The sequence below is a fragment of the Pongo pygmaeus genome, chromosome 5 (genome assembly GCF_028885625.2).
Source record: "Pongo pygmaeus isolate AG05252 chromosome 5, NHGRI_mPonPyg2-v2.0_pri, whole genome shotgun sequence".
NCBI classification, from domain to species: domain Eukaryota; kingdom Metazoa; phylum Chordata; class Mammalia; order Primates; family Hominidae; genus Pongo; species Pongo pygmaeus.
Genome location: NC_072378.2, coordinates 107,634,184 through 107,647,049, shown reverse-complemented (window position 1 = coordinate 107,647,049; position 12,866 = coordinate 107,634,184). Strand labels below are relative to the sequence as shown.

At 47.2% G+C, this 12,866-nt stretch overlaps 1 protein-coding gene across 10 annotated transcripts in view; it reads left to right on the top strand.

Annotated features, from left to right (window-relative positions):
* The window catches only part of SCML4 (Scm polycomb group protein like 4), a 148,492-nt gene extending 137,601 nt beyond the window's left edge, over nucleotides 1-10,891 (top strand). For 8 of the 10 annotated variants that reach the window (XM_054489983.2, XM_054489981.2, XM_054489980.2 and 5 more), the window contains 2 exons: nucleotides 4,577-4,722; nucleotides 7,272-10,891. In XM_054489983.2, the coding sequence (XP_054345958.1) occupies nucleotides 4,577-4,722; nucleotides 7,272-7,397 (272 nt within the window). In that variant the 3' untranslated portion in view covers nucleotides 7,398-10,891. Of the gene's footprint in view, nucleotides 1-4,576; nucleotides 4,734-7,271 lie in introns of all 10 variants that reach the window. The other 2 variants (XM_054489984.2, XM_054489985.2) reach the window with 1 other exon arrangement.
* Nucleotides 10,892-12,866: the final 1,975 nt, after the last annotated feature.

Genomic DNA, 12,866 nt, shown 5'->3' with positions numbered 1-12,866 from the left:
CCCTGAGCCACATTCTCTTGATTCTTAAAATATTCTTAAGAAGCAGCAAATAATATTCACAATTTATAGATGAAGACAATGAGGTCCGTAGAGAATGATCAGAGCCCGGGAGGGAAGGGAAGCCTGGCTCTGGCTGCACTCAGTGTGTTTTGCATGTGGACACACTGATGTAGCCTTCAGCTGTGGGAGGAAGTGACTCCCTTCGTGTGAACAGCCTGAGGTGGGAGGGGTTACACAGTGTCATAAGGGGCTGGCAGGAGCTTAGAGATCAAGCCCTTTTATTTTACAACAGAGAAGCAGAGAGTTGATCACATGGCTGGTGGGTGGCAGGGGTTTCTGACTCCCAGCTCACTGCTAATTCCGTTCCTCCACATGACTCTGTTGTTAGCTAAAGAGTTTCTCCTGAATTATGAATGAGTGAAAGGAAATTATGTACGTATGGATGTGCTCATGGGCATGTGTAAGGCAGAGGGAGATTCACAGAGAATATGCAAGTACCTGTGCTGTGAAAATCGGGATTGCTTTGAAACACTGAATCATAGTCATCCTAGCTCTGGTAAATGTGAGTTCAGCTTTAGAAACAAGCATATTTAATCCATTCATAACTGGGTTTCACTTTTCACATGCCTCTGGCAGACCCCAGGGAATGACAAGACCAAGCACAATGTTCTCCTCGTTGGAGAACTCTGCCTGCTCACAAAGGTGTCTGGCTAGTGCTTCTTGGCATGCTCTGTCTTCTTAAGAGCAAGACTTTTCCACATCCATCATGTCTTACTGTTGATCTATCACATCTGCCTGCCCCAGCTGCACCAGGTTCCACCCATCTGTCTTCCTGACACCTTCGCCGCAGCTGGAGAGGGAGTGGCTAGTGTATTTATTATTTTTGTGAGCACAGACCACTGTGAGGCTTTGCAAGCCTGCCACTGGAAAGTTCCAGTTTTCTTCCTTTCTAAAGTGAATCTATGTGCTTTGGATCAGGAGCAGCTCCCGAGGTGTGACTTAGGCTGCCTGCTGCCCTCTGTCTCATATGACTAAAAGGCCCCCTAAGAAACACGCCCGAGCCAGGGCCCTGCTGCCTCTGCTCCATCCTGGAAAAGTGAAAAGTGCCCACAGCAAGCACCAGGTACCAGGAACAGAGCCCACTTTGCCATCTCAGTTATCTCTTTCCCTCCACAGCAATCGTCCTGAGAGCCTCCTCCTTAAAGACAAACCAGCCACCTGGCTCAGCCCTTCAACACTGTGGTTGAAGGGAAAGTGTTTTCCTGACCTAGCTCAAAGGACTCTAGGTTCCTGTGAATGATCCTGTTAATTGGTCTGGGTTTTCCCCCCTTCCTGTCAAATGCAGGAAATTAGATTTGACCTCTGCTCTGATCACTCTAAAATTATTCTTGGCACTAAAGACTTCCAGCCTTTGTAATCAGAGCATCTATTATCACCCTGATTAACGCCAATGTTCTGATGGGGCGGGATCCAAAGGCAATGTGATTTCCGTGATTCCTCGTCCCCGTGTTGAGTGCAGATGTCTTTAAATGGAGTGAAATCATCTTTAATAAGCATGGATCAGCATTCAGATGGCTCCAGGGTGCATTAACAGATTCCCAGAAAAATGCCCCGTGCCAAACCACCTTATGGGACCCTTCCAGGTCCCACAAGGAAGAGGCAGGGAAAATCTCAAAGTCAATCCAATTCTCAGCCAAACCATTATGTGTTTAGGACAGACGCAGAAATGTGATGCTGTATTTTCCTCGGTGCTAATGGAGCAGCATGCACGTCTCAGGCACATTAAAAGGAGGAAGGAGACAGAGACAGCAGAAAGCCACTGTGCCCTGAGATCTAAAGAAGGGAAATAAAGTGAAGGCTTCTCAACTTCTAACTAGAATTCTTCTGTAGAAAAGCCACTTCATTGTTCAGAGCCTTGACTTTTTTCTAGCCTTAAAATAGAAGTAAAGATTACACACACAGGCTTTTGTATAAGTTAACTAGACTGTGTCTGCAGAGTATATTGATTCATCTCACATTTATCAAGCCCTATTTATAAACACAGTCATGCATCACTCAATGGGATCCATTCTGGGAAATGCATCCTTAGGTGATTTCAATGTTGTGTGAAAATCATAGGTTGTACTCGCACAAACCTAGATGGTATAGTCTACCACACACCTAGGCGGTGTGGTATAGCCTATTGCTTTTAGGCTACAAACCTGTACAGCCTGTTACTGTACTGAATACCGGAGAAAATTGCAACACAAATCACTAGGCAATAGAAACTAGAATCATTATCATCTTATGGGACCACCGTCCTTAGGCGGTGCATGACTGTATATGTACTCTGAGCCATGGAGGAGTCTGTCATGAGAGGATCACATTTGTATTTTTCACCAAACGCTTCACCTAGCACCTGGTACAGAGAAGGTGCTCAATCAAAGTTTGTGGAGTGAGTGGGAGGAATCCTTAGGAAATTAAAATCTAACTAGAGGTTATAGAGAAGTTCATAAATAATTGTACTACAAAGTGGAATGTGAAAGCACTTTAAGAGACAGATGAACAAATAAAGATGTAGGAATAAAGGGGTAGGAGGCCGGGCGCTGTGGCTCACACCTGTAATCCCAGCAGTTTGGGAGGCCAAGATGGGTGGATCACCTGAGGTCAGGAGTTCCCACCCAGCCTGACCAACGTGGTGAAACCCCATCTCTACTAAAATACAGGAATTAGCTGGGCGTGATGGTGGGTGCCTGTAATCTCAGCTACTCGGGAGGCTGAGGCAGGAGAATCACTTGAACCCGGGAGGTGGAGGTTGTAGTGAGCAGAAATCACGCCACTGCACTCCAACCTGGGCAACAAGAGTGAAACTCTGTCTCGAAAAATAAATAAATAAAATACAATAAAATAAAGGGGTAGGAAGGTGACATGCAGGCTGCAGGAAGCACAGAACATTTCTGTTCACAAAGGCATCAGGTGGAACGTGAGTGGGAAGGAGAGAGGGTGAATGCCTTCTAGGTTGAAGCCAAAGCACCAGCTACGGGCAGAGGAAGGAAGCTGGGGAGACATTCGGTTGATCACAACAAGTGTACCCAGACAGACAGGCGGTGCACAGGAGAGCAGGGATGTAGGGAAGGTAGGGAGGCTCCCGCCCTTGGTGGAGCACCTGACATAGGTCAGCCTCGGGGCAGGGCACTATCCCATTTCCATCCTTACACCTGCCCCTCCAGGTAGAAAGCACTGTCATTTCACACATGATGAGCTACATCCTGGTCCAATCACCAGCAAGGGGCAGCACCAGGATCTGTCCCTAGGTCTCTGTGGCACCAAAGCTCTTCTCCCCCTCCAATAAGAAGGAAAAATATTATTAAGACCAAGAGAGCCCTTGACCTTGAGGTAGAATGAGGACTCAGTGTGTTGGTAAGGGGGACCCACGGGGAGTTGGGTCTTAGGGAGAATGTGAGGCAGTGGCAGTTGTAGGCAGTAGAAAGAAAAGGGCATGGCCCAAAAATACCCATTAGGAACCCATGGCAGGGGGTTAGGTGGCAGGCTCTGGGGCTGGGGCAGCAGGGGTGGAAGGGAGCGCATCAGCATCAGAGGCATTCTCCCAAGAGCTTCAGAATAATTAAATGTGGGAAGCACAAAAAGGGGAGGACGAAGAGGTGGGTTCCCAAAATGGGGGAGATAGGAAGAGGAGCTGGCTCTAGGGAAAGAGGATGAATTAGTTTGGGACACACATGCACAAAAATCAACCCTAAAGATTGCCAGCCATTGAACTCATTGCTGTCTTCCTCCTTCACTGTCCTGAGCCTTTTCACCTGCTGCATGGGAAATGCCCTATGCAACCATTTCCCAGGGACCAGCTATGGACCAGATATAGGTTAGGCCCTTTGCGGTCAGGGAGCTCACAGTGTAGTGGGGGAGACCCGGGCAAATGCTCTGACAGCCCCAGAGGGCCGTGCGAGGACTCAGTGTGTGCAAGGACTCAGTGAGGGGACGTCTTCTTTCTGCATGTGGGACCAGGGATGGCTCTGAGGATGCTGCGGCAGACTTGCATTCTGCAGAGACCATGAACAAGAACGAAAAGCCACCTGAATTCTGCCATGCCTCTATCCTCTCAGTGTGAAGGCCATGGAGGCAGAAAGGACCCCAAGTCACTGGCCTCACTGACGCGATGAGGCTCATTTGGGCACTCATCTTAGCACACTTAGCCCTGGTCATCAAGTACCCAGGCTCAGGAGGCCCTGGGCCCGCTGAGAAAGAACTGAGCAGGAGAGTCTTGAAAACTTCAACTCAGGTGGGAATTCCAGCCTGTTGAAGGGAATCCACTGTCTAGTGCTTCCTCTCCTGGGAGAGCAGAGAGCTTTGGCGTACATGGGGAGGGTAATATATCTAGGAGTGACCTTCTGCGCTCTGGGCTGCTGATAGAGCTGCCACTCACAGACTTTCCCTATGACAGGAGGTCACTTGGGCCAGCTCCTTGGACTCATGGGCACTGAGGACCCCCCCTTCCAGGCTAGGTGGGGGGAGGCAGCACCAGGTAGGTGCAAGGCCCTGTCCCACTGGCTCATGGTCTCCCTCTCTGTGTCCCATCCAGCCTCAAGCCCTTCTCAGGATGCGCAGGATGTCAGGCGGCCACGGAGCAGGAACCCCTCCGCCTGGACTGTGGAGGATGTGGTGTGGTTTGTGAAGGACGCTGACCCGCAGGCTCTGGGGCCTCACGTGGAGCTCTTCAGAAAGCACGTATGCGAGTGGTGGGTTTGACCTTGGGGGGGATTGGGGGAGCAGGTATGGAAGGAGAGTGAGGTCCAGGGAGCTGTGGGATGCTGCCAGGGGAGGTGGGGGGGGGGGCGCTCTAAACTAAGCCCTAGGGGCACCCTCAAGGGAGCCAGAGATGAGAGGGACAGGTACAACCACAGACTCCTCAAAGCAGAATGACCAATTAATTTGTTTTTAAAGGAATATTTGCCCCATCTGTTCTCTCACGTTGGCCTTCGTCAGGAGTGCCTGTTTCCTGCACATCCAGCCGTCTGTGCATGCAACAAACATTCACAGCACACCTACGACATGCCAGGCAAACCGCAGTAGCACCTGTTCCTAAACCACTTCGAGGATTAAATGAGAAAATGCACAAAAGGTGTTCAGCACGGTTCCTGACTCAGATAGCCTTCACTGAGCAGATAGCATTATAATGATTTTGAGATATGCTAAAATATAGAGATGGTAAATTTTTTTTTAAAGATAAGAATCAATAATTTACCTACCAGGCTTACTATACGCGTTTTGTTTTTGTTGGTTTTTGTTTGAGACGGAGTCTCACTCTGTCGCCCAGGCTGGAATGCAGTGGTGAGATCTCAATCTCGGCTCACTGCAGCCTCTGCCTCCCCAGTTCAAGCAATTCTTGTGCCTCAGCCTCCCGAGCAGCTGGGATTACAGGCGCCCACCACCAAGCCCAGCTAATGTTTGTATTTTTAGTAGAGACTGGGTTTCACCATGTTGGCCAGGCTGGTCTCATCCCAAAGTGCTGGGATGACAGGCGTGAGCCACCGCGCCTGGCACTGTACTCATTTTACATTGTGCCATTTAACAGATTGCCACCAGCATGGTTGCCTCACACAATATGCATTCTCTGTCTTACCACTCTGGGGGTCAGGAGCCTGGCATGGGTCTCAGTGGGCTCAGCCAGCAAGGCTGCCTTTCCTTCTGGAGGTTCTAGGGAGAATCCGCTCGGTTGTCTTTTCTGGCTTCTAGACCCACCATCAGTCCTTGGCTCCTGTCCCCCTGCCATCATCTTTAAAGCCTGTAACATCAAGCTGAGGCCTGTTCGGCTGCTCGGGCTGCCATCCCTGGTTCTCACTGCTGATGTCCTCTTCCACGTTTAAGGAGCTTTGTGATTACACAGCCGCCACTCCCCCCACCCACCTGGCCCCATAATCCGGGATAATCTCCCTACTTTAAAGTCAGCTGATTAGCAAGCTTAATCCCATCTGCAACCTTAATTCCCCTTCACCGTGTAACTTGACATTCACAGGTTTGGGGACTAGAATCCAGACATCGTGCATGGAGGGGAAGGAGCATTATTTCGCCTTCCACAGTGACCGTTATTTTTTTTCCTGTTTCTCGTTTTATTTGGTGATTCTGTCATAGAAATCATGCTCTCCAATCTGAGGAGGATTCTCATCTAACTCAGCACTCGCCTTTTATTAGGCATATGTTGACCTCACCTAACAACGGGGCCTTGAGACCAAGAACCACAGAGTGGGTTATGCTTGGACAGATTTGGGCAGGGAGAGTCTGGCTGTCTTCCAGGGTGGGAGGAGACAGTGGGAGTCCAGGAGGTGAGGGAAATAAAAGACAGTAGAAAATGAGGCTCCTGGGAGTGGCCCACAGGTAAGCCTTGCCCACTGCCATTTTGCCAAAGACAGGGAGAGTGACATGGAGTGGGTGTACCATCAATACTGGCTGGCTGGACAGATGAATGAGAGAGCTGGTGACCCTGGCACTGTTATATGAGTCCTGTAGCTATGTCTCTTCTCCCTGCCTGAGCCCCTTAAATTTCTACCCTTTGTCTCCAGTGACCTGAAAATGGCACTAAAGGTGACCATGGAAGCCCAGCCTTGCTAGGTTCATGAACTCCGCATGCATTCTGGAGGGTGACCATTTTCAATGACCAATGGCAGCAACACCGGGACCAAATCTCAAAGGACTGGCTCGTCCCCTTAGTAGTTCTCTGTGCTGAACCCTGAGATGAAGCAGGTGCATTCTTTAGTGTATTCCATCTAGTGGAATAGACAGGGCTAAACACACCTGAAATCTTCCATAGGTGGAATGAGTTGCTTTGTTATCAGCTAAAGGTAGGTGGGCCTACTAAGAAAAGAAATGAGAAATTAGGGCGATAGGTGGAGGTTTGGAATGGAAAGACCCTCTAGTTTCAGGGTCTAATGGATGACACTTCTTGCCCCTTTAGCCAAGGTTGGATGAGGAGATAAACTTCCTAAGTGGGATATTGGGAACACACATGGGGTTGTGTTTGATTTCTTCTATGAGGGGAGGGCAGGAATATGAAACATCCCGTGTATCAAATGACTCCAGGGAGATAATGGGGAGAGGAGAACACAGTATTTGTTTGCTTTAATATTTTAAAAGACCTTGCCCCAGGACCAAGAGAATATGCTGCCTAAATCAATCCATATGCCCTGAGCACATCCCCTGACCACACCTTAACCTTAGCCACTGTTCGATGACTCTGACCATCTTCTGGGTTTATCTTTCTTCTGATCCTATCCCACCAGGAGATTGATGGCAATGCTCTGCTGTTGCTGAAGAGTGACATGGTCATGAAGTACCTGGGCCTGAAGCTGGGACCCGCACTGAAACTCTGCTACCACATTGACAAACTGAAGCAAGCCAAGTTCTGATGTTTTTAAAAAGACAGAAGCGAAACCCAAAACAACAGATCTCAAGATTATCTTCTGCCTTACCAATATCCCGCCAACATCACAAAATAGACACTCCTCTTAAAATTAACAGTCACAAAGACGTGGTCTTTTTATAAAACTTGTGAATCTTTGCCTTTTTAAGAATTTAACATGGACCTTTTTGAAAGGCTCCTCTGTGTTAATAATTTGCCAAAAAATTACAAAAGCCTCTGATTTTTAACATACCTGTTACGCTGATTTCTCTTAAAGTGGGTCCTATTTGCATAACGAGAGAGTGGGGAACTGAATGCTTATGCCCAAGGAGAGTTCTGGAGGGTTCAAAGAATGAAAGAAGGACCTTTGTCCCTGCGGTCTCTGCAGGGACAACCACCTCAGCACCATCTGCCTCTAACTCTGACCTGGGGACCTATCCGTGTGAGCCTTGTTTGCTTCGGCTCTGGAAGCTGACTTCTGAAGATGACTGCCTCACCTTGCACTATCTGGAAAACTTGAATTATTTTGCGCCGTGAAAGAAAAGGAAAAAAAAATCTTTTCTGTTCCTAGAAAATCTGAAGTACTGCGTTGCTCCGCTAGAGGGCAGACTGCTAATGAAATTTCAGGACCCTCACTGACTGCAGTAGCAGGATTATTCAGTACTGAGTGGATGGGTTAGGGTGTCTGTGAACAAGATCTAGCCCACACAGAAACAGGGGATTTATTCCACAGTTAGCACCACAGATTGCGACTTGGGAAGAAACCATCAGCTAGAGGGGTCTAGTTCGTATCCAATCATTATTGACTGACTGACTGATACTCAACTAGCAAAGGCAAGAATTTGGAAGCACGCTCTACCCAGATGGGACTTTGGAGTTCCTTCCCTTCCAGAGTCCTTATTGAGGTGTTGAAGTGTTGGCATGCCGAAGAATCTTAGTGACATTTAGCCATGGGTGTTTCTTTAAAAAAGGAAAAGAAAATGTCTCAACGAAGCTTTGAAATGGGAGAGTGTTGATTTCTACTTACATTGCTGGGTTATGTAGTTGTATCTGTGGCTAATTTTTCTAGTCCTCACCAAATACACAGACGTGCTATTATGGGGTTTAATTCAATTTACAAATAGGTTTTCCTTCCTCACCGTGGAGTAATAGAAAAAATTGATTTTCTGCCCCTTTGCAGCTGTGTCCGGAGACGGACAATGAATCCACAATTTATTAAGCAGAGGCACAACTTCTCCACCATTTGTTTTATCCTTCTCTTTTCTCTGTTTCCCTCCATCTCTCTTCTTCTTCTTTCACACTGAGCAGAAAACATATCTTCAAAATGAATTCGCCTTTGCCATGCGCATATTCTCTTCCTTAAAAGGACATCAACAGTGTTGGAGATGAGGATATGAACATTAGATTTTGGAATTTCTGGGAGGGAGAGGGTTAGGGATGACTCAGGGCCTCCCTTGGCCCAAAGGTGAATCAGGAAAGGCACCACTTTCTCTGGGATACAACCTGAGCAGGGGTCTCAGCTGGCAAGTGGAGCAGGGTGGGGCCTCAACCTCCTCACCCCTTGATCAGCTGCCGTTGTACAGAGCATGACCTGTATAACCTTGAGGGCAGCCCTGGGTAGATCTGCAGAGTGACCCTCTATATAGTTAGAATCCAGATGACGGCCATAAGAAATAGTCCATGCCATGCCGTTAGGCCCACTTTGATGTGCAGTATTTGAGAAAGCACATCATAGCTTCCTTTTCAGACACACAAATGGTGGCTGGACTGAGAGCATGGCAGAGAAGGGGAGGAGGAGAATGTACGAAACTTGCTCACTGAATTGAGCTTGAGTTATTAGATTGTAGAAGAGCTTGATGTCTGGTGATTTTGTTACAGGAAGGGGATCCCGATCCAGACCCCAGGAGAGGGCTCTTGGATCTCATGCAAGAAAGAATTCAGGGCGAGTCCAGTAAAGTGAAAGCAAGTTTCTTAAGAAAGTAAAGGAATGAAAGAATGGCTACCCCATAATCAAAGCAGCTCTGAGGGCTGCTGGTTGCCCATTTTTATGGTTGTTTCTTGATGATACGCTAAACAAGGGGTGGATTATTCATGCCTCCCCCTTTTAGATCATATAGCATAACTTCCTGATGTTGCCATGGCATTTGTAAACTGTCATGGCACTGGTGGGAGTATAGCAGTGAGGACAACCAGAGGTCACTCTCGTTGCCATCTTGGTTTTGGTGCGTTTTAGCCAACTTCTTTACTGCAACCTGTTTTATCAGCAAGGTCTTTATGACCTATATCTTGTGCTGACTTCCTATCTAATCCTGTGACTCAGAATGCCATACCCATCTGGGAATGCAGCCCAGTAGGTCTCAGCCTCATTTTACCCAGCTCCCATTCAAGATGGAGTTGCTCTGGTTCAAACGCCTCTGACAGGTTCAGCACCTGAGAAAAGTACCTTGAATCAGGCCTTGGGGCAGAGTCTTCAAGATTTTAAGGTGATAGGGCCTGTCTCTTAAGAGTTTATTAATCGTAAGTGCTCACTGCTGGTTTAGAGTTAGATACATTTCCCTCAAAAGAGCCACGGGCAGATTATGTACTCAGAACTGCCAGTGTGAAAACAATGAGATCCAGAAAAATCCCACAACAACCCAGGTTTTTCACTCCTCTTTTTTTTCTCAATCTTCCAATACTTGTGGTACCTCTTCCATCAACAGATACCTCACGTAGTGACTTCCAGTACTAAGTTTTCAAAACTTCCTACCCGCCCTCATCAGTGCCTCCTTCACTACAGAGTCACAAACATTGGTGCTCTCAAATAAAAATCAGCCCCAAACAATGTCAAAGAGATCCCTTGAGTAGTTTTCAGGGGAGAGATATGTTCTCATTTCAAGTCTCAGAGAAAACTGGATCCATGTTCACGTGGAACTTCTCTCACAGAGGTGCTATCTCATTTTGCATTAAACTTTAAGCAGGACAGATTGCTGAAGCCATGATATTTAAGGTTTGACTTTTTAAAAATCTCATTACTCTTAAAATAAATGCTGCCACATCAGAGAATAACCTGGGGAGGAAAATCTTCCTTGACTGTTTCTGCACTGAAATGCAATTAGCCAACTAAATTATTGTAGCAATACTGCAATTATAATTAATTTTCACCCCTCTCAAAAATCTTGTCAAACCAGGAGGCTAAATAGCTTCACAAATGTAAAACACACCAGGCCATTTCTTCTAAACAGACCTTAAAGGGTTAGGCCACGTGGGTCACCCTTGTCCAAATGAGAGCCGACCTGGGGGCCTCTCACTTGTACAGATATGGTACTTATTATTCCATTGCAGTAGCTTTGCTTCAGGTTGTAGTGAATAATGATATCGTTTTGCATAATTCCAAATTAGAGTGTGTATGTGTGTGTGCCCGTGTTCATGTTCCAAACATTTCCAATTACACTTGTCTGTTAAACACTTGAAAAAAAATCAAGAGACAATTCTATTGCCTAAGGCCTTTTAAATATTTCATGAATCACATTATTCCCTGTGCGAAGACTTTAGGTGAAAGCTGTGGGTCTTGTCTGTGTGTGTGTGTGTGTGTGTGTGTGTGTGTGTGTGTGTTTCCTGACACTGTAGCTGGAAGAGCCTTAGAAAGTGAGCGCTTGGGAGTGTATGAGCCATTGCCTTTGCTTGGTTTGCAATATGGAGGCAGAACCCACTGTGGTCTGGTTGCTACTACTAAGTGTCCCCTCTTATGCTACTAGGGTATGCCCTTGAGGCAGCCAGGTGACCAGGGCTGTTCTGGGGTCTGGGCCTGCCCCCTCAGGAGGATGATTGTATGTGCCAAGCCTGGGCTCCAGGTGACTCTGGGGAGACACCTTGCCGGGGAGCCCACGGAAGGGAACAATTGTCTTGTGGGTGTTTAACACCTATCAGAGAGTACACTGGGCTCCCACCATTTCCCTGCAGCAGGGCTGCTACCAACTATATTAAATGCATTGGGAAGGAATATGGGACTAGGGCCGGTTTACTGCAGAAAGAAACCAGTGAGAGAGGGAGGCCTATACCGTAAGTTTCTTAGGAAAACAATGAAAGCAGCAATTCTAACAGCCCCAACCCTTCATGCTGCAATAACCTATTTTTGTGTCTATGTGCTGTATGGAATATTTCTTATTTTTTTTTAATTAAAATTCTTTTTAAATTATTTTTGAGATGGTTTCAGGAGAGTTTTCTCAAATCTCTGAAGATAATTGGAGATGCCCATAGGTGACCAGGGACTCAAATTTAGTCATTGTCAGAAGGTCTCGAAAGATGGAAATATTCTGCTCTCCTTCTAAAGAAACAGCCAGGTTTACATATATGTAAGTGGTTGGCAGGCACTGTCTGACCTCTGCTGTGAAGGGGCCACTTCTCAGCTCTTCTCCACTGGGGAGAGAGGGGAAGGGGATTGGACTCACTTTTTTTTAAAACCTCAGATAACAAGACATGGGATTGTGAAGGAGTAGGTGATTTTTTTAAAAACTGCAATTTTGTTTAAGGAGAGGGGTGCAAACCTGTCCATGGGGCTGATTTTTTCTGTTTTTGTTTTTGTTTTTTTGGTCATAAACACTCCAAGAACTGAGCACCTGCCAGGCTCTTCTGTTGCCTTGCCATGTGCCCCATCCCTCCCCTGTGGCAAGAGAGGATCACACTAAGAACCCTGGGGATGGTCCAGCAGACGGTCAGACATCCAGGGGAACAAACCTCCCTGTTTCCATTCTGTGATGTGAAACCCAGCTGCATCACCCCCAACCACCCGCAGGCAGCTTCTGTGTGTTCCGCCCTGCTCCTGCAGGAAGAGCGCTGGGCACCTCAGCTTCCGGGGTGTCATCCGCTCCAATGGTTGTCCTAATCCAAGATGATCCCTGCACAGACCATTGGAAGCTGGATTTTTGGAAATCTAGCATTTGCTTGAAAGAGAATCGCTGTTATTTACTGCCACCAGTTAAGGATCATGAAAACATGTCTGCTAACAATGGACTTTGTGTAATTGTTCTAATGCTAATAAGCAACTGCTGGGACACCTCCTGTGGTAAATTCCTTTGTGGTTTCAGTGGTGTTATCACACATAGGCCTCACCAGGATGCTGGACTGGAGAGAACACTCAATGTGACTCTCCCAGGCTTCATGAAATTCCCTCAACTTAGAAGCAGTTCTGGGCAAAAGCACACTTTTAAAGGGGGATTTGCTTTTCTTCACTGTGCTTTCGCAAGTGAGGCCCCAGATCTGCGCTCTTCAAATCCTACATAAAGAGCCCAGAGGTTCTCCCCATGCTCAGCATTGGGCTCGATTTCCTGCAGAGGAAAAGATGGCAGGTGGAGCTTAAGAATGACACTCTCCCCCAGGTCGGCCGAGTGTGCTGTGCCATGAATTGATAGTGGCAGGACGAGAATAGTAGAGACACGGGTGATTAAACAGTGATGCCAGACAGTGTGGGGACAGCAGCATCTTTCCATTTGAAGGG